The sequence below is a fragment of the Pelophylax lessonae genome (genome assembly GCF_965119305.1).
Source record: "Pelophylax lessonae genome assembly, chromosome: 5".
NCBI lineage: Eukaryota > Metazoa > Chordata > Amphibia > Anura > Ranidae > Pelophylax > Pelophylax lessonae.
The window spans coordinates 547,115,501-547,136,172 of NC_138772.1; the positions used below are offsets into that span (position 1 = coordinate 547,115,501).

Below are 20,672 nucleotides of genomic sequence, written 5' to 3' on the forward strand. Positions count from 1 at the left end.
AGGAAGTGAGTGTACAGAGAAGGAGATCCGACAGTGGGTGAGGGCCTTAGTACCAGAGCAGAGGGCCTACATCTTGGATGTAGAGGTGGAGTTTTCTCTGAACTATCTGTGGGTGTTGATGGACTGGCGGAGTGGCAGGAAGATATATCCGCCTGTTTCCGGGAAGAAGAGCTAACCTTGATGGAAGGAGTAATTGCTCAGGTGGTCTGGCTGCAAGAGAGGGAAGAGACCACATAGTGGCTACCATCAACGCAAGCCACTGCAGAGATAATGGGGTCAGCTGGTGCAGACTCCTGTGGGACCGGTGCCCCCCCCCTCTGTTCTATACGGACATGAGCCGGCTAGTCGAGAGCTTAATGAAGAATGGTTCCAGTAATGCGGGCCAAGGATATAGGATGCTCCGGTTCTTCTCAGGGCAATTGCCAACTCCAGCTGGAGAAAGGGGAATTCGAGACTTGGTTGAGTCAGGCCACTCAGGCAGTAGAAGAATGGAAAGTGCCAGAGGCTGTGAAGAGACAGACACCCTTCGTAGAAGTCATTGATGATGAAACGCGTAAGGGTGTGAGCACGCGGTCACCTTGGATACCGGCGTCTGGCGTCGCTACAGGTACCGAGCGGCGAGACAGCGGAGCCGGGAGGTAGAGGTATCGTAGGACGCAGGTCTTCATAATTTATACATGCTGTTGTTGGATTTATTTATGTGAGTGCATATGTAACGGGGAAGGGGGTTGCTTTATTAATAAAACTCTAGCCTTACTGTATCATGCTATGAGTCCCCTTCTCTGATTCACATGGTATTACATTGGAAACGGAGCTTGTGAGCGTTGGAGGTATTGGTTCTGTGGGGATTGGAGGATCTAGAACAGAGTGCAGAGATATTTCCCTGGCGTTGCAAGCACATATGTGATTCAAAGGCTCCATAAATTTCATTTTTTGGTGAGTGTCCATTACCACCAGGGATTCACGCTGGTGAGGTGAAGGTGGTCCAGTTTGATTTGATACTGCACCATGGTGAAGAAAGAGATACAGCTCTATTCATTTATGAACTTTATATGAACTTTATTTCATAGAAGTATACACTACGAGTGCGCATGCCATTCGTATCAACATAGCATTTTCACCATTTTGGATTGTTCCTTTAAGTATTTATTTATTTATAAGGATATGCAAGCACTGCTAGTGTAATTATTGTTCTTTTGTGTCTTGAGCATTGTTGCACCTTTTTATATATATACAGTTTTCTTTGAATAGTAGCTGCTGCTGTCAGCGCTGGGTGAGTGGGTTACATTATACCTACTCCTTTTTATTGATAGACAAATTTACTCCACATTGGAGAGGGGATAATATAAGAAGGACCATCTCCAAAAAAGAAACGCAATGGATATATGACCTCAAATGTTACAAGCCATTAGGATTGAATGTGGAATGGGACATAAACGCTTTCATTAATAATAACTAATCTTGCCCTTGGTGACTTTAGTTATTTAATGTCCAGAATGACTCTTTTGGTTTTAACATGTAATATGTGCTATTGCTAAATTGGTTTATTTGTTCAGGTGAGAGTTTTCCCGTTGAACACATAAGGAGTTTTTGCCTAAGTGTTTCTACTCTGAGAGATTTTTCAGTCTCAGTTTTTTTTTTTTAACTTTTTTATTCATATTTTAAGATTATTTTAATTTATTTTTAACATTTTTCTGATTCTATATTAATTTTTTTATCATAAATATGTGACAAAAGAGAAGAGGAAGTGGCTATTTTTATATTTCCGGGCACCTTGGCGTGCGACAGGAAGCCTCTCCCCTTGTGAATATTTAAAGCTGTTAGTGACAATACCGGCTGTACTCCAATCCCAGTTGACGCATGTTTTAGGGGAAACACATCGGGTGGAGCAACCTTATCGTCACATAGCTCGGTCCGCACTGCAGGCGGCCAAGCTTCTCGTTTGCTTCATGTCCGTTTCAAGCCACTTATGCAATATCCATCTGTAAGTGAAATATAATTTATTTAATGAGTTTTAGGAGTTAATACACTATATAAGCTGCTTCTATCCTTTTTGGTGATCTGTGCTGTTTGTGGATTGTTCTGCCGGTATGGTGAGGGACTTCAGTATCAGCACTTGCGGCTGATCTCCGAGGCGGTACCGGGACTTGCCCGTGTCTGGGGATTTCACTCATATAATGATGGCAAATGTGAAGTCCACATATGTTTCAACCAATCAACATGAAGTCCATATGTGTTTTAGTCATTCATAGTAAAGAAGAGATCATAGTCCTCCACCCTTTGATGTGTAGAATGAGACTTGACGCTTGGTGAGTAAAGTTAGCCTACACCTTCACCACATAAATAGTTGGCCTCTTACCATAAACTGTGGATCACCACTTTTACAGTGATCTAAAGCGCTTCTTATGTCTGGATTCCCAGATGAATATAACCTGGAACCCTGAGCCCTCTGTCCTATGGCCAGACCAGCATTCAAGACTAGGGATGATCGAACTTTTCAAAAGTTCGGTTCGGCCAGAACATCCGAACTTCCCGAAAGTTCGGCCCGGATTTCAGAACCCCATTGAAATCAATGGGACCCGAACTTCGGTAATCAAAAAACACCATTTTGAAGCCCTAAAACCCAATAAATGCCCCTAAAAAGTGCCTCGGGTTCTGGGTCATGCCCCAGGGACTATTAATCACACAAAAAATTGTCATTTTTGATAGAGAGCCAATTATTGAAAAAATTAAAAAAAATAAAAAAATAAAATATTTCTTTTGATTTAGTGTCTGGGGGGGTCTAAAAAGTGTACCTGTGAAGTTTCAGCTCTGTAGCATGTCCAGAACCAGAAAAAAAAAGATCATTTGTATTAGAATCAATATAGAACAGGGATATGGCTCTGCTATTTTCACACCTTGCCGGTTTAGTAGCAAGCGTTTTTTTGGGCATTTTTTGGGGGACTTTGGAGGCAGGCAAAACATCTGAACTTCTGTGTAGGGGTATATATACATACACCCATGTCTGTATATATACACACACATATATACAGTGGGTACGGAAAGTATTCAGACCCCCTTAAATTTTTCACTCTTTGTTATATTGCAGCCATTTGCTAAAATCATTTAGGTTCATTCTTCTTCCTCATGAATGTACACATAGCACCCCATACTGACAGAAAAACACAGAATTGTTGACATTGTTGCAGATTTATTAAAAAAGAAAAACTGAAATATCACATGGTCCTAAGTATTCAGACCCTTTGCTGTGACACTCATATATTTAACTCAGGTGCTTTCCATTTCTTCTGATCATCCTTGAGATGGTTCTACACCTTCATTTGAGTCCAGCTGTGTTTGATTATACTGATTGGACTTGATTAGGAAAGCCACACACCTGTCTATATAAGACCTTCCAGATCACAATGCATGTCAGAGCAAATGAGAATCATGAGGTCAAAGGAACTGCCTGAAGAGCTCAGAGACAGAATTGTGGCAAGGCACAGATCTGGCCAAGGTTACAAAAAGATTTCTGCTGCACTTAAGGTTCCTAAGAGCACAGTGGCCTCCATAATCCTCAAATGGAAGACGTTTGGGACGACCAGAACCCTTCCTAGAGCTGGCCGTCCGGCCAAACTGAGCTATCGGGGGAGAAGAGCCTTGGTGAGAGAGGTAAAGAAGAACCCAAAGATCACTGTGGCTGAGCTCCAGAGATGCAGTCAGGAGATGGGAGAAAGTTGTAGAAAGTCAACCATCACTGCAGCCCTCCACCAGTCGGGGCTTTATGGCAGAGTGGCCCGATGGAAGCCTCTCCTCAGTGTAAGACACATGAAAGCCCGCATGGAGTTTGCTAAAAAACACCTGAAGGACTCCAAGATGGTGAGAAATAAGATTCTCTGGTCTGATGAGACCAAAATAGAACTTTTTGGCCTTAATTCTAAGCGGTATGTGTGGAGAAAACCAGGCACTGCTCATCACCTGTCCAATACAGTCCCAACAGTGAAGCATGGTGGTGGCAGCATCATGCTGTGGGGGTGTTTTTCAGCTGCAGGGACAGGACGACTGGTTGCAATCGAGGGAAAGATTAATGCGGCCAAGTACAGGGATATCCTGGACAAAAACCTTCTCCAGAGTGCTCTGGACCTCAGACTGGGCCGAAGGTTTACCTTCCAACAAGACAATGACCCTAAGCACACAGCTAAAATAACGAAGGAGTGGCTTCACAACAACTCCGTGACTGTTCTTGAATGGCCCAGCCAGAGACCTGACTTAAACCCAATTGAGCATCTCTGGAGAGACCTAAAAATGGCTGTCCACCAACGTTTACCATCCAACCTGACAGAACTGGAGAGGATCTGCAAGGAGGAATGGCAGAGGATCCCCAAATCCAGGTGTGAAAGACTTTTTGCATCTTTCCCAAAAAGACTCCTGGCTGTATTAGATCAAAAGGGGGCTTCTACTAAATACTGAGCAAAGGGGGGGCGTGGCCGGGATGTGAAGCTGAGCGGTCGCACTGTACCTGAGCTCCGCTCCTACCGTTATCCTGAATCCCTTCCAGCGAGCCTTAATCTCCTCTCGGCACCCCTTTTCACACATCCTGGGTTCCAGACGTTGGGGCGGTACCCCGCGGGCTCCTCCGCTGCCGCCTGGGAGGCTCCGATCCGGGAAGAAATCCAGTTCTTCATCTCCTCGGGGTCCGGCGGCGGCCATCTTGGCAGCGCGGCCTGCTTCTCCAACGATGTCCACGGGCACTCAGACGGTGGCGGCGGCCGGGGGCTCGGCGGATCCGTCTCCATCCGATATCCTGGAGGCCATTAAAGCCTGCAAGGATGCCCTCACAGTGAAGATGGACTATATGGCGACGGACATCAGCCTCATCCGCCACGATCTGGACAAATTCCGGTCCAGGATGACGGAGGCGGAGGGCCGCATCTCCCGCCTGGAGGACTCCACCCGGGCTGACTCCGGAGAGCTCCGTGCCCTGCAACTACAGGTCAGGGCCCTTCAGGACCGGGCGATTGACACGGAAAACCGTCTTCGCATACTGGGCCTCCCGGAGCGCGCGGAGGGCCCCCACCCCGCGGAATTCGCGGAAGCCTTCCTGACAACTTTGCTGGAGCTGCCGGCCATGCCTCCCACGTTTGTGGTGGAGAGGGCACATCGGATTCCCCCGACCCCCCCGATACCGGGGGCTCCGCCACGGCCTTTCCTGCTCCGGCTGCTTAATTATCGAGACAGGGACCGGATCCTATCTGCTGCCAGGGCCAAGCGGAACCTAACATATGAGAACTCGAAAATTATGCTATTCCCCGACTATTCCCAGGAGGTCCAACAGAAACGGCGCCAATTCACCGAGATCCGCAAGAGGCTCCGGGACAAGGGTATCAAGTTCAGCCTCCTGTACCCCAGCAAGCTCCGGGTGGTGGATGGAGATCGTACCAGGTTTTTTGAAGACCCGGAGGCGGCGGCGGCCTGGTTGGATGTCCGTTGGGCTCTCCCCCTGACTCCCTGAGCGGGGCTGCACCCCCTTCTTTGCAATGCCCCCGGCGGCTGGCCAGCCTTGCTCCAGGTACTGTGTCTGGTCCCCCCCCTTCCATTTGCATTCCCATGCTTGCCACTCTGACTTGTGTTCCCCCTCCCTCTCCTCTGACTCCTGTCCCGCTCCTCATCCATCCCAGCACTGATCTGCCCATGGACTATGCACTGCGGCTGACTGGCCTTCTATCCCTTCTCCCTGCATCTCCAGTTTTTATCTCCTTTTAGTGTCCGGTCCCCCCCTGCAGCCCCGTTCTCCCCCCCCCCTTCCCATGGTCGGTGCCGACCCTCATATCTCTGATCCTGCCACTCCTTGTTGTTAATGGCGATGTCTCACTGGAGTGGAGCCGGGACCCGCGTGTCGGAACTGCTGCCAACTGTACTGCTGTGTGACTTGGACTCCAGCTTCCCCCTTTTGATTTTCACCTTCCTCCCTCAATTTTTGCGGTGGCTGAGGCCACGGGACTGTCCCCATGGTAGGCTAGTCCAGTTCTAGCCCTGCCAGGTTTTTTCTATTGTTTTGGGTCAAAACTGTCCCCGAGCTCCCCCCCGACGTTTTTTGGGGGGCGCCCGGGAACGGTAGGATAGGCACAATGTGCCTGGGTAACGTGCTCCCCATGTTGGGGTGGTTTAACTGTTTATTTGTTGTTGGTTCTGTGTGTTGGTGCATGGGTCTCTCAATATTTGCTGCTCCCCTGATGCTCTGGGTTATCTGCGGGTCACTGGGGCGGTTTCTCCTCCTGTACGCTCGTCATGGCGTCACCTAGGCTAACTACCTTTTCGGTGGTGTCCTGGAATGTCCGGGGCCTCAATTCTAAGTTCAAGCGGGCACTCCTTTTTCAATATGTGAAACAACACAACCCCTCTATCCTTATTCTTCAAGAGACTCATCTGGTGGGCAGCAAATTGCAGTCATTGAAGAGACCCTGGGTGCACCGGGCTTTCCATGCCTCATATTCCTCCTATGCCAGGGGGGTTTCTGTTTTATTGCATAAGTCTTTACCGTGTGTGATTGAGGAGGTTCATACTGACCCCCTAGGCAGGTATGTTCTCCTGGTGCTCTCCATGTGGCAACAGCGCTATGTGATAGTAGGTGTTTATGTCCCGCCCCCCTTCAGGGCAGATGTTCTGTACACGCTTCTGGACCGGATCTCCCACTATAGCCCCGCGAAATTGCTCCTGATGGGGGATTTCAATGCCATACTTTCTCCTGACCTGGACAGGCCCGCGCCCCCGCGGGCGTTTTCAGGGGACCTGGTTCATTGATCCTCTGCAGCCGGGGTCCAGGAGGTGTGGCGTTGGAAGCACCCTCGGGCGAGGGCCTACTCCTGTTTCTCCACGACCTACAAAACCTCGTCTAGAATAGATTTTGGCTTTGCCAATCAGACTCTTTTGTCGGATGTGGAGGAGGTTGAATACTTGCCCTGTGGCATGTCGGATCATAGCCCCCTCAAGGTGGTGCTGCGCTCTGGTTGGGACCGTAACGGGTCCATGTGGCGCTTGGGAGCTCAGTGGGTTGATCAGCCAGACGTGGCGGCACAGACGCCCAAGATGATTTGGGAATACTGGGATCTAAATGCGAACACTTCCTCCCCGGAGGTGGTGTGGGACGCCTTCAAGGCGGTTACCAGAGGTCACTACATCTCGGCCATCAAGGCGGTAAGGTTGGAGCAGGCGGCGGCAGTGTCTGCCCTGGAGGCGGAGGTCGAGTTGGCCTCCTCCCGTTATGGGGGGGACCCCTCGGCCTCCAACTTCGAGCTGCTGCAGGGAGCCAAACGTGCGTTACATTTACATATGTCTGAGATTACCCGGTTGGCCTCTTACCAGTCTAAACAGCGATTCTTCGAACATGGTGATCGCAATGGGCGGTTGCTCGCGTCTCTGTCTCGGCAAGATGCCTCGCTCACCTTGGTCCCGGAGCTGACCTCCCCGGCGGGGGGGGCCCTTACCTCCCCGGAGGAGATCTTGGGGGCCTTCCAGGAATTCTACACTAAGTTGTACTCTACTACTCTCCCCTCGGATCTCCGGCCGGAGGATCTGTGTCGGCTTCTGGACCCGGTGGCGTTGGGTTGGCTGTCAGATGCGGAGCGCTCGGACTTGGTTGGGCCGGTTACGGAGGAGGAGGTTCGGGTGGTGATTAAGTCGATCCCGGGCGGTAAGGCCCCGGGCCCAGACGGGCTACCCATCGAAATTCTCTGGCTCAACCCCACGTTGCCTCACCTATTTTCCCTTCCGGACCCGGCGGGTTGGACAAAATATGGCGTAAAACGGATCTCGGATCTGTCTTCGAATCTTGCCCTTCCCACACTTGCCCAACTGATTACCTCGAGGGGTGTACCTCCCTCCCACCTTTTCAGGTATTTGCAGTTGTCCCACGCCTTCAGGGCCCAGTTCCCGCGGGGGGTTGCGCAGGTGGTGCAGTCGGATTTGGAGAGGGTTCTCCGATTCGATTGTTCCGAGCGTGCCGCCTCAGTACTCTACGCCCATCTCCTTCGGGTCTTCTCTCCGGAGCTCTCGGGCCTCCACTCTCGTTGGGCCCGGGATGTGCCGGACATGGACACGGAGGACTGGTTACAGGTTTGGGACACCCCCTTCAAAATCCTGGTCTCCCTCAGGGACAGAATGGTTCAATATAGAATTGTCCATAGGACCTACCTCACCCCCCATCGCCTGCACAGGATGAGCGCCTCTCATTCCCCGGACTGTTGGCGCTGTGGCCAGGCCCCGGGCGATTTCTTTCATATTTTCTGGAACTGCCCGAATGTTGTGCCCTACTGGTTGCGAGTGTTTGAGGTATCCAACGCGGTGCTGGGGACCTCTTTTGATCCCACGCCTGCGGTGGCACTTCTGGGCCTTCTTGATGATCTACTTCCCAGGGTGGCGGACCGCACCTTGATGGGTCTCCTTTTCTTTTATGCCCGGAAAAATATTGTTTTACACTGGAAACAGCAGTCTCCCCCATCGTTTCAGCGGTGGAGGACGCTGGTGGACTTAGCGATCCCACTTTACCGGGACACCTATCAGCACAGGGGGTGTCCAAAGAAGCATGACAGGGTGTGGGCCCGCTGGCTCTCAGACTCTACGTCAGAGACGCTGGCACGGGTGGGGGTTTAGTCTGTTGTTTCCTCCTGCTGGATTCCCTGCTTTCCTAGCTGATGGGCTCGGCGCCCCATATGTAGCTTTGACGAATCTGTGCCTTATTGAGTGCTTCTTCTGCTGTTATACCGTGAATAACATGTTGAGTGCCCCTGCGTGGGTGACCCTTTTATTTTATTTGATTTCACCTCCATGTGCCAATGGAAGACTCCTTGCACCTTGTTGTATTGTTGTTGTTTGTTTATTGTACAATAAAAAGATTTTCAAAAAAAAAAAAAATACTGAGCAAAGGGTCTGAATACTTAGGACCATGTGATATTTCAGTTTTTCTTTTTTAATAAATCTGCAACAATGTCAACAATTCTGTGTTTTTCTGTCAGTATGGGGTGCTATGTGTACATTCATGAGGAAGAAGAATGAACCTAAATGATTTTAGCAAATGGCTGCAATATAACAAAGAGTGAAAAATTTAAGGGGGTCTGAATACTTTCCGTACCCACTGTAGGTGTGAAAATAGCAGAAATCTATGCTTGCGCAAATTAACACCAATATGGCTTCTTTCCTATAACACCTATATATGTGTATGTGTATAAATACATATAAGTGTGCGTGTATATATAACCCTATACAGAAGTTCAGATGTTTTGCCTGCCTCCAAAGACCCCAAAAAAATGCCCAAAAAAAAAACGCCTGCAAGAACACACCTGGGCATTTTTTTTGGCGCAGGCATTTTTTTGGGCATTATTTGTGGGTCTTTGGAGGCAGGCAAAACATCTGAACTTCTGTGTAGGGGTATATATACATACACCCATGTCTGTATATATACACATACACATATATAGGTGTGAAAGTAGCAGAACACTATGCTTGCACTAGTGAAATAATGAACACCAATATGTCTCCGCTCCTATCACACCTATATATGTGTATGTGTAAAAATACATATAAGTGTGTGTGTATATATAACCCTATACAGAAGTTCAGATGTTTTGCCTGCCTCCAAAGACCCCAAAAAAACGCCAGCTGCAAAAACACACCTGGGCGTGTTGGGCATGTCCCGTAAAAAAAAGGAATTAGTTACAGTTACTCATTACTTCGCACAAAAAGTAACTGAGTTGCATCATTAAAAAAGTAACTAATTACCAGGGAAAGTAACTATCGGGTTAGGAATGCGTTGTACAGAGTGCAAGGTTTAGGGATGCGTTGTACGGGTTGCAAGGTTCATGAATGCGTTGTACGGGGTGCAAGGTTCAGGAATGCTTTGTACGGGTTGCAAGGTTCAGGAATGTGTTGTACGGGGTGCAAGGTTCAGGAATGCTTTGTACGGGTTGCAAGGTTCAGGAATGTGTTGTATGGGGTGCTAGGTTCAGGAATGTGTTGTTTGGGATGCAAGGTTCAGGAATGCATTGTATTGGGTGCAAGGTTCAGGAATGGGTTGTACGGGGTGCAAGGTTCAGGAATGCGTTGATCGGGCTGCTCGGATTGGCAAAGGTTTTATAAGCCCGCCTCTCTGACTCAGTCAATCCGAGCAGGCTTTGTATGCATTAATAGAATACACCACTTGCCGCGTTTGGCTCTGCGTGGTACATAGAGTATTACAGCACAGGGATGTTCTGTAAATAGCCGAAGCTTACTGTATACACATCCAGCGGGCACTGCTGGCCACTGAATAGTAACGCCGCACGTTTTTTGTCAGTAACGTTAACGGCTTTACTACTGGGGAAAAAGTAATTATTAACGCCGTTATTCCCATCACTGTTTATAAGCAACGTTCAGCAGCCTTTAGCAGCGTCAGACATTTTTACAGCTGTAACGCCGGTCCTTAGAATGCGTTGACCCTGGGGTTTTTTTGCAGCTTGAAAACGCTTATGCCACTTACAGCTTCAAAATGTCTGTGTGTGCATCCCTCTATACTGGCTGTGATTAACAGCAGCCAATGGCTCTAGCTGCTGTGTCTGAGCCAATGAGGAGGGAGAGACCCAGGCTGCTGCTGTCGTGCACATCGCTGGATCGAGATCAGGCAAAGGAGTGTTCTGGGGTTGTGGGAAGGGGACCTCTGTTCAACTAGAGCTTCATGGACTGGATGTATAACGCTATTTAGGATGTTCCTCCTGCACCATGTTAATAATATTTCATACTCTTTCTATTCCAATATTCTGTACATAACTTCATTATTTTTAGTCTCTTCTAAATTCCTTTATATGGGAAAAGAAATATCCATGTATTTGAGATTCCATGTTATGTACACCTGTGTCACAAGCAGAGGCATAACTACAGGGGTTGCAATTTCAACGGGGCCCCATGCTCCAGGGGGCCTGTGCAGCTCCCCGGTACACCTGGATAGGAGGGGCGGCGGGGGCAGCATGTAGAGAAATCTCTGTCCTCCTTTTTCCTCCTGTAGCTGCAGGAGGAAAATGGAGGAGATTGGTTCCTCTGTATGCTGCCCCCGCCACTCCTCCTATTCAGTTCACTTGTGTTCTGCTGTCTCTGGGCCCCTGTGTGCTCCTCTGATTCCCCCCTACTTTGCTGCAGGCTTCCTCCTTCCCCTCTCCTGCCGGCTGCTGCAGGGGATGTGTCACAATAGAGAACCAGGAAGGGGTCGGTAAATATGTAATTTACCAGCTCCTTCCTTTTCTGAATGGACAGAGTCATAGTCAGTGACATTGTAAAAAAATAAAATAAAATGATAAAAAATAATACAATTAAAATAGCAAAAAAATAAAAACTACTGACACCAGTGGGAGAACTTCCAGGATCGTAAAGGTCACACTTGCAACCGGGCCCTGGCATTCCAGCACCGTGGGGAGGCCACAAGATGGCAGGAAGGGGTCCACTGCAGAACTTGTGAAAGGGTCCCGCTGCAGGACCGTAATAAAGGCCCCGCAACGAGAGTAAAGGGCCCCAGGATCAGTGGGAAGAGCCCCAGGCTTGAAGAGAAGGGGTTCGGGGGGCCCTTCATGGTATCTTGCACCGGGGGCCCTGAAGGTTCTAGTTATGCCTCTGGTCACAAGCCAGAATTGATACTCCTAACATCCCCTTATATTACAAGGCAGTCATACTGGACCAAGCCAAGCAATGGTGGTCTTCTACTCCTGCAACATCTTTGCTGCGGTTTAAACAGAACAGCAATAAACAACCCAAATTATTCCTAAAGTAGAACTATCGGCAAAACTGTTTTTATTTTGGAAGGGAGGGTTATAGTCCCTGTCAGTTTATTTGTTGCCATCTGTGTCCACGTGAGGAGATTTACTTTCTCTTCCTGTCCCATAGAAAAAACAGGAAGTGAGAACCCCCCCCCCCCCCGCCATTCACTGGGAAGTTCCCCCACCTCTTATGCTGCTGAGAACAGAGGGAATGTGATCACTTATAGAAAAGGGAGAAAAAATGTTACATATTTATACACATATGTTTTGCCTTTTGTTATCTCTGAATAATTTCTATCAGTTGCCCAACAGGAAATTGGCTCTTTTCATTTCCCTTACTACCACCTCCTGTCTTACTTTCACCAATTGTCACAGAATATCAAACATCACATCACAGCAATCTCTTCTGATATTTTTATTGGTGTATTTATACAGATATATGGACCATCACCGAGATTTACTGACATATTCTTTATATGATATGGGATGTATAATACACTATAAAGAGAAGAAATATATAAAAACATTTACAAGGTAATAAATCAGATAATAAACCTTACAGCTCCTGTTATGTGTCCTCCTATGGGATGTCATGTTTATCCTTATGACATATCTTACTGACAGATGACTTCCTGCTTCTTCTTCTTACTGACAGTTGGTGCATTTACTGACATGTGGAAGCTCCTTTCCTTAAGACAAACACCCATTGTCTTGTTTCATATGAACCCCCCCCCCAGACATCTATACCCTCTGACGGACATGATACAGATGTTACAGATCCGGTATAAAAGATGCACTACACCAGGGGTCTCTAAACTTTCTAAACAAAGGGCCAGTTTACTGTCCTTCAGACTTTAGGGGGGCCAGACTGTGGCCATCAGGAGTAAAAAATGTCCCAGCGTCAGTAAGAGTAAACAATCCTCAGTCATTGGTGTCAGTGGGAAGAATAGTGCCCCATCATTGGTGTCAGTGGGAGGAATAGTGCCCCATCATTGGTGTCAGTGGGAGGAATAGTGCCCCATCATTGGTGTCAGTGGGAGGAATTGTGCCCCCATCATTGGTGTCATTGGGAGGAATAGTGCCCCATCATTGGTGTCAATGGGAGGAATTGTGCCCCATCATTGGTGTCAGTGGGATGAATTGTGCCCCCATCATTGGTGTCAGTGGGAGGAATAGTGCCCCATCATTGGTGTCAGTGGGAGGAATAGTGCCCCATAATTGGTGTCAGTGGGAGGAATAGTGCCCCATCATTGGTGTCAGTGGGAGGAATAGTGCCCCATCATTGGGAGGAATTGTGCCCCATCATTGGTATCAGTGGGAGGAATAGTGCCCCATCATTGGTTTCAGTGGGGAGATAGTGCCCCATAATTGGTGTCAGTGGGAGGAATAGTGCCCCATCATTGTTTTCAATGGGAGAAAAGGTGCCCCATCATTGGTGTCAATGGGAGAAATTGTGCCCCATCATTGGTGTCAATGGGAGGAATTGTGCCCAATCATTGGTGTCAGTGGGAGGAATATTGCCCCATCATTGGTGTCAGTGGGAGGAATAGTGCCCCTTCATTGGTGTCATTGGGAGGAATTGTGCCCCATCATTGGTGTCATTGGGAGGAATTGTGCCCCATCATTGGTTTCAATGGGAGAAATAGTGCCCCATCATTGGTGTCAATGGGAGGAACTGTGGTGTCAGTGAATAAAATAGAACCCTAAGGGCCGGATAAAAGCAAGCAAAGGGCCGCATCTGGCCACCGGGGCTGCAATTTGGAGACCAATGCACTACACAGATGACTGGGAAGTGTGGTCAGTGGTAATCAGTTACATTTGTATGTGGTGGTGGTCACAGCGCTCCATGGGGAGGACACACTCATTTCACTTTGTCTCATACGCTGTGATCAGTAGGAGGAGTGTGATGTAGATTTTCAGTGTCACAGTTCAGTCATCGGCAATCACCAGGTTATATGGGGTATATCTCTTCCAGGAATGGATTTTCAGCCATTAATAGGCACATATCTGGATGTTCCATTTACAATTTACAGACTACATATTGGGGGAGATTTACTAAAACTGGTGCACACAGAATATGGTGCAGCTGTGCATGGTAACCAATCAGCTTTTAAGATTTATTGGCAAAGCCTAATTGAACAAGCTGAAGTTAGAAGCTTTGAAGATGCTTTGAAGCACCGCTAAAGCGAGATGGGGCATTTTTTTTTGAAGCAAAGCAAAAACAGAACATGTGAACAAGAGGGTAAGCTTACCATTTTGTTTGGTGACAGGAGCTTTGGTTGGCGTTCAGAGTGCTTTAAAAGCTTCTCAGCGACCCTCAGTGGTCCACAGGCTGATGGCTAGACTCCACTGCCCCCCTTTGGCTATTTGAGGACATACACTATATTTACCAAAGTATTGGGACGCCTGCCTTTACACACACATGAACATTAACGGCATCCCAGTCTTAGTCCATAGGGTTCAATATTGAGTTGGCCCACCCTTTGCAGCTATAACAGCTTCAACTCTTCTGGGAAGGCTGTCCACAAGGTTTAGGAGTGTGTCTATGGGAATGTTTGACCGTTCTTCCCGAAGCGCAATTGTGAGGTCAGACACTGATGTTGGAGGCGGTCTCTGCTCTTATTCATCCCAAAGGTGTTCTATCGGGTTGAGGTCAGGAGTCTGTGCAGGCCAGTCAAGTTCCTACACCCTAAACTCCCTCATCCATGTCTTTATGGACCTTGCTTTGTGCACTGGTGGGCAGTCATGTTGGAACAGGAAGGGGCCATCCCCAAACTCTTCCCACAAAGTTGGAAGCATGAAATTGTCCAAAATATCTTGGTATGCTGACGCCTTAAGAGTTCCCTTCACTGGAGCTAAGGGGCCAAGCCCAATCCCACACAATTATCCCCCCTTAACCTAATGATTTTGACCAGTGCACAAAGCAAGGTCCATAAAGACATGGATGAACGAGTTTGGGGTGCAGGAAATTGACTGACCTGCACAGAGTCCTGACCTCAACCCGATAGAACACCTTTGGGATGAATTAGGGCAGAGTCTGCGAGCCAGGCCTTCTCGTCCAACATCAGTGCCTGACCTCACAAATGGGCTTCTGGAAGAATGGTCAAACATTCCCATAGACACTCCTAAACCTTGTGGACAGCCTTCCCAGAAGAGTTGAAGCTGTTATAGCTGCAAAGGGTGGGCCAACTTAACATTGAACCCTATGGACTAAGACTGGGATGCCATTGAAGTTGATGTGTGTGTAAAGGCAGGCGTCCCAATACTTTTGACAAAATAGTGTATCTATACATAAGGTCCCATGTGTTCCCATCATCTCTATAACATAATTTACTCCATCACTCTTATTTCATATTATGGCATCTATGTATAAAAGTTTGTTGAATGAATGTGACACATATTCGCACAACTCCAGCAAAACTTGCTGCAGTCTGTGTTATATATCTAGCTCATATGATCAAAGCGCCATCTAGTGGGGAAAAAAATGTGTTTTTACTCCCGATAGAGGTATTGAAAAAAAAAAAACAATTATGGCCACTAGAGGGTGCTTCAATTATATGAAAAACTTATATAACACACAGAATGCGACAAGTTTAGTTGGAGTTGTGTAAATGTGTTTCACTGTCATTCAGTGAATTTTCTATACATAGACCCCATAGTGTGAAATAATAAGGATCTTTGTATAGACATACCCTTTTCATTGCCCTGCAACAGCCCTCAATACACAACTTTAAATTAAAGCAACACACTAAACACAAATATTATCATATAAAGCTGTACTAGTAACACAAAAATAATACTTAATGCATGCATGTACTTATTAAAACTTATTAAATGTATTTACATTACATTTCTAAATAGATTTTATATATAGATATTAGGGATATAGACCAATTATCAGCAAGGCCGATATATCGGGGGCCGATATGCACTTTCCCAATATATCGGCATCGGCCCCGGAACTGGCCGATATTGCCGATATTTTTGTGACGTCATCCTGCCTTCTTAGGCCACCTCCCTCGCCTTGGACAGCCTTGTCTGGATTTGGGGAGCCATGTCATCTGTTGGTCCACTCTGTTTTATCAAGTCCAAATTCAGCGCAGCCCTCTAGCAGGAGATTCTAGAGCACTTCATGCTTCCCTCTGCTGACCAGCTTTATGGAGATGCTGATTTCATTTTCCAGCAGGACTTGGCACCGCCCACACTGCCAAAACTACCAATACCTGGTCACATGATCATGGGATTACTGTGCTTGATTGGCCAGCAAACTCGTCTGACCTAAACCCCATCGAGAATCTGTGGGGTATTGTCAAGAGGAAGATAAGAGACACCAGACCCAACAATGCAGACGAGCTGAAGGCCGCTATCAAAGCAACCTGGGCTTCCATAACACCTCAGCAGTGCCACAGGCTGATCGCCTCCATGCCACGCCACATTGATGCAGTAATTCATGCAAAAGGAGCCCTGACCAAGTATTGAGTGCATCCTATACTGTACATGGACAGACTTTTCACTAAGCCAACATTTCTGTATTAAAAATCCTTTTTTTTTTTTTTTTTTTTTTTTTTATTATTCTTATGTAATTAATATTCAAATTTTGTGATTTCACTATCTGTAAGCATCAAAATTTAAAGAAAGAAATGATTGAAATATATCACTCTGTGTGTAACACATCTATATAAAATATATGAGTTTCACTTTTTTCAATTAATTTACTGAAATAAATTAACTTTTTTTATTCTAATTTTATGAGATGCACCTGTAGATATAGAGATATATATATATACTGTGTGTGTATATATATATATATATATATATATATATATATATATGTACAGGTGCATCTCATACAATTAGAATATCATCAAAAAGTTCATTTATTTCAATAATTCAAAAAGTTAATTCATTTCAGTAAATTAATTTAAAATGTGAAACTCATATATTTTATATAGATGTGTTACACACAGAGTGATATATTTCAATCATTTCTTTCTTTAAATATATAAAAGTTATACAGTATACCATAAAAACAGCTGTTGTAGTCTGCAGTCTCATCTCAAGCAGTGCTATCATCTTTGCATAGAGCACCTCCATCTCTATTTTAGGTAAAAGAGGAGTGTTAGGTCATCCTAACATTTCCTGTGCTAGAATGGCAACAATGCTACTCCATAAATACAGTACAGGGAGTGGGAGTTGTCACCAGAGAACAGGAAGTTTGTTACTGGCAGGATCACCAGAGAAAAACTAAGGGAAAAAAGCCCAAAAAAAGACAACAAATGCAGCCACCAGATCTAAGAACTGGCAATCTGTACTGTGCGATGTTTTTTTGGTTTCTGGATTTAGATACATTTTAACTCTTCAGTTAAATAGATAATTCCTAACCGTTTATCTCCTAACTTTATGTCCTTGTTCTAATCTAACCCCTAAAATTAAATAAGCCACTAAAAACTCTAACTCATATTATTGGCTATTGGAAATGATCCCGTTACGCTATTCAGTGCTGAGATTTTTTAGTGCCAAGAATTTGGTGTAGGGAATGAGATTCATATTTCTGTATTATCAGCAGATTCTGGGCAGATATCCTGCTGCATTATAATTCCTCACAGCCGCCCCTTCCCCAGATATAGTCACATGACCTGTCCCCAAAACTAACGCAACATGGAGGGGCTCAGTGAAGGTGGTGGTGAAGGTGTGGAGGTGTCTGATCGGGTCACACAGGTCATAAAAGGACAGCTGCCCGGCCTCATAATCCACATAGATCCTGACTCTGTTACTGGAGAGATTGCCAGATAACTGGGTCTCTTTTTTGTCATGTTTAATGGAAAACCAATTATTATATCTGTACAAACACCAGGACTTATTATTATTTCCAATAGCTGACTGCTCACCCATCCTCTCTATACTGGGATAACACATCCCGATATACCACCATCCTGATTTACTAACATCCACTTCCCAGTAATGTCGTCCTGAGGAAAATCTCTGACTGCTTAATACCTGAAAATAATTCTGAAATCTCTCCGGTGTTTGTGGACGGTTCTGGTATATATTTGTCAAAGATGCAGATTTCATGTCATCTGATATCTGTAGATTATTATGAGCTGTGTTCACATCCAGTAATATGTCTGAAGCTTCCTGTATATTGAGGAATACATTTACCCCTTTTATCATATCAGATAATCCTGTGTGTAATGTGTGTGAGATTCCAGCCACATCCAGATCCCATCCATCATGGAGGAGTCTATCATGTCTCTCTCTGTCCTCATTATCTCCCTCCTCAGTATCACACAAGTCCCCTGTGTCTGATTCCTGTAGGACAGTCAGTGGGTCAGTCATGTTACACAGCTCCTCAATGTCCCCCATCTTCCTGGACAGATCCTCCTTCTTTATCTCCAGCTGATGGATCAGATCAGACCATGGGATCCGCTCTTCTTGGCTGGAGATCTCCCTCAGGACTCTCTTCTCCAGGTCTTCCAACTGTCTCCTGAGCTCTATGAACAGGGCAGTGACTCTATCTTTTTCACCAGATGACTTTTCTTGTAATTTTCTCTTACGTTCCTGCAGACTCTCGACTTTTTGCTCAATATCCTTTCTATTAGCAATCATGCCCTGCAGAATATTTTTGAGTTTTTGTTTTTTGTTTTCTGAGGCCTCATCCAGAGTCTCCATCTTATGTCCATGGTGTTCTCCAGCCAAACTGCAGGTCATGCATATACAGACGGCATCCACAGTGCAGTAATATTTAAGAAGTTCTCTATGGATGGAGCATTTTTTCTTCTCCATGGAAGTGGTGGGATCAGTTAGGACATGTTCTGGTGACTCGCTGTGGACTCTCAGGTGATTATCACACAGAGAAGCTTCACAATGAAGACAGGATTTAACAGCAGGTACAGGATAGTGGATACAGTAAGTACAGAAAATTCCAGTCTCCTGATGATCTAGATGAGTAGATCGTAAAGTCTCCACTATGTTACGCAGTGTTATGTTCCTCTGCAGTGCAGGCCGATCCTGGAACTCTTCTCTGCACTGAGGACAGGAATAAAGTCCAGACCCCTCCTGTTCATCCAGTGCAAGATCGATACAGACCCGGCAGAAGTTGTGACCACATCTCAGGTTTACAGGATCTGCATAAATGTCCAGACAGATGGAACAGTCCAGCTCCTGTCTCAGATCAGAAGACGCCATCGCTGACAGCAGAGGAGAGGAATTAAACTGAAAATCTGAAAAGCTGAAGGGCATCTTATAGTTCTATGTACAGGGTGGGGCTGTGCTAGTCTTGCAGATGTTATCTGCACAAACACTGTAATGCATATTAAAGGAGAACAGATTACAACTACTAAACCTCCAAAATATTGAAAGGGGTCTCAGTTTTTTCTTTTTTATTTATGTAATCTTTATTTGTAAAACATATTGTAGATAGCAAATAAATAACCTCAACAATGTGGATCTGGCTCGCCGGTCACGTGTAGCTTCTCTGCAGGCTGCAGCCAATGGTCGGTTGTGCTCTGGCCAATGAAGCTCCTCCCTGAGTGTCTGGGCCAGTCCCTCCTTGCTTCTTCCTTCTATCCAGCACAGCAGTGTGTGTGCAATTACTGTGCACTGCTTGGGGGACTGGGGCAAGATCGGCACTGCAGGGGGAGAAAAACAGTGACCGCGGCGCAGAGTTGGACTGGGCGGCCAAAACCGGAGACAGACTTGGTCCAGGGACAGTGTCCTCGGTCCGGGGACTGTCTGGTCACCCTACACAACACCCTTAGTAGGAGTGTCCAATATTACTTCAAAGTACAAATGAAAAACATCCTTAAGCCTCCTTGTTTTTGCAGTGCCGCTGCTCAGACCTTAAGCATAGGCCTTTGGTATGGTTCCACAGACCACCTCACAGCATCTTAATTGCATCTTAATTGCAACCTCTGCCCCTTTCATAGTGATCTCTGCACACATTGACCATCAGGCCTAGGTACTCTGCCTGTCCCACCACAAAACTTCACCCATACAGTGCAGACATGCACACCTCTGGCTGCTCCCTTCTCCAGTCCCTTTGCCTCGACAGCGCAAATGTGACCAGGAGAGTGTAGGGTGCTGAATGGTGGTGGGGTCAATGGTGTGGAATGAGGGGTGTCCATGTCCCATGTCTCACCCTCTGTTGAGGGGGATTTAGTTTATGAGGGGTGGTAGAGGATTAAGGGAAAAAAAAAAGAAGAGGAGGATGAGTACAGCGGGCTTTTCTTCTTCAGAACCGGACCCAGGAGGTCTTGGCAACACATTTTCAATTTAGGGTGAGATGGTGTCTGATGTGTCTATTTCTTTATCATCTATGGATGAGGGGGAGCCACCTAGTCTGAAGAGGGCTTATTCAGGTAATGAGGGTGTGGTAGAGTTTAACAAAAAACTGCCTTAATCACCCTGATGTTAGTTTCCACTCTTTTAACCACTTTACCACCGGAGAATTTTGCTGTCTTACGTCCAGGCCACTTTTTGGCGCTGTGCGAATTTAACTGACAATTGCGCGGTCGTGCAACGCTGTGCCCAAACGAAATTTACGCTTTTTTTTCCCCACAAACAGAGCTTTTTTTGGTGGTATTTGATCACCTGTGTGATTTTTACTTTTTGCGCTATAAACAAAAAAATGGCGATCTGCAATTTTTTTTTGTGGGACTGCGACATTGCGGCGGACAGATCGGACCCTTGACTGACATTTTTGACACTTTTGGGGGTACCAGTGACATTTCTATAGTAATCAGTGCTATAAATATGCACTGTTACTGTAAAAATGACACTGGCAGGGAAGGGGTTAATTTTATTGGAGATGGAGGGGTTAATGTATGCCTGGTGCTTACTGACGTGTGTGGGGGGAGGTGACTGAGTGACACAAGGACAGATTGCAGGTTCAGCTATGCTGAACACTGCAATCTGTCACTC

The 20,672-nt window shown here is 46.4% G+C and overlaps 1 protein-coding gene across 1 annotated transcript; it reads right to left on the reverse strand.

The window, feature by feature from the left end:
* Nucleotides 1-17,312: 17,312 nt before the first annotated feature.
* On the reverse strand, nucleotides 17,313-18,938 carry LOC309555526 (E3 ubiquitin/ISG15 ligase TRIM25-like; the record flags this gene model as incomplete). Its single annotated transcript, XM_082257594.1, has 1 exon — nucleotides 17,313-18,938. One exon carries the CDS (start codon nucleotides 18,936-18,938, stop codon nucleotides 17,313-17,315), a length of 1,626 nt encoding a protein of 541 aa, XP_082113720.1.
* Between the last annotated feature and the right edge of the window lie 1,734 nt (nucleotides 18,939-20,672).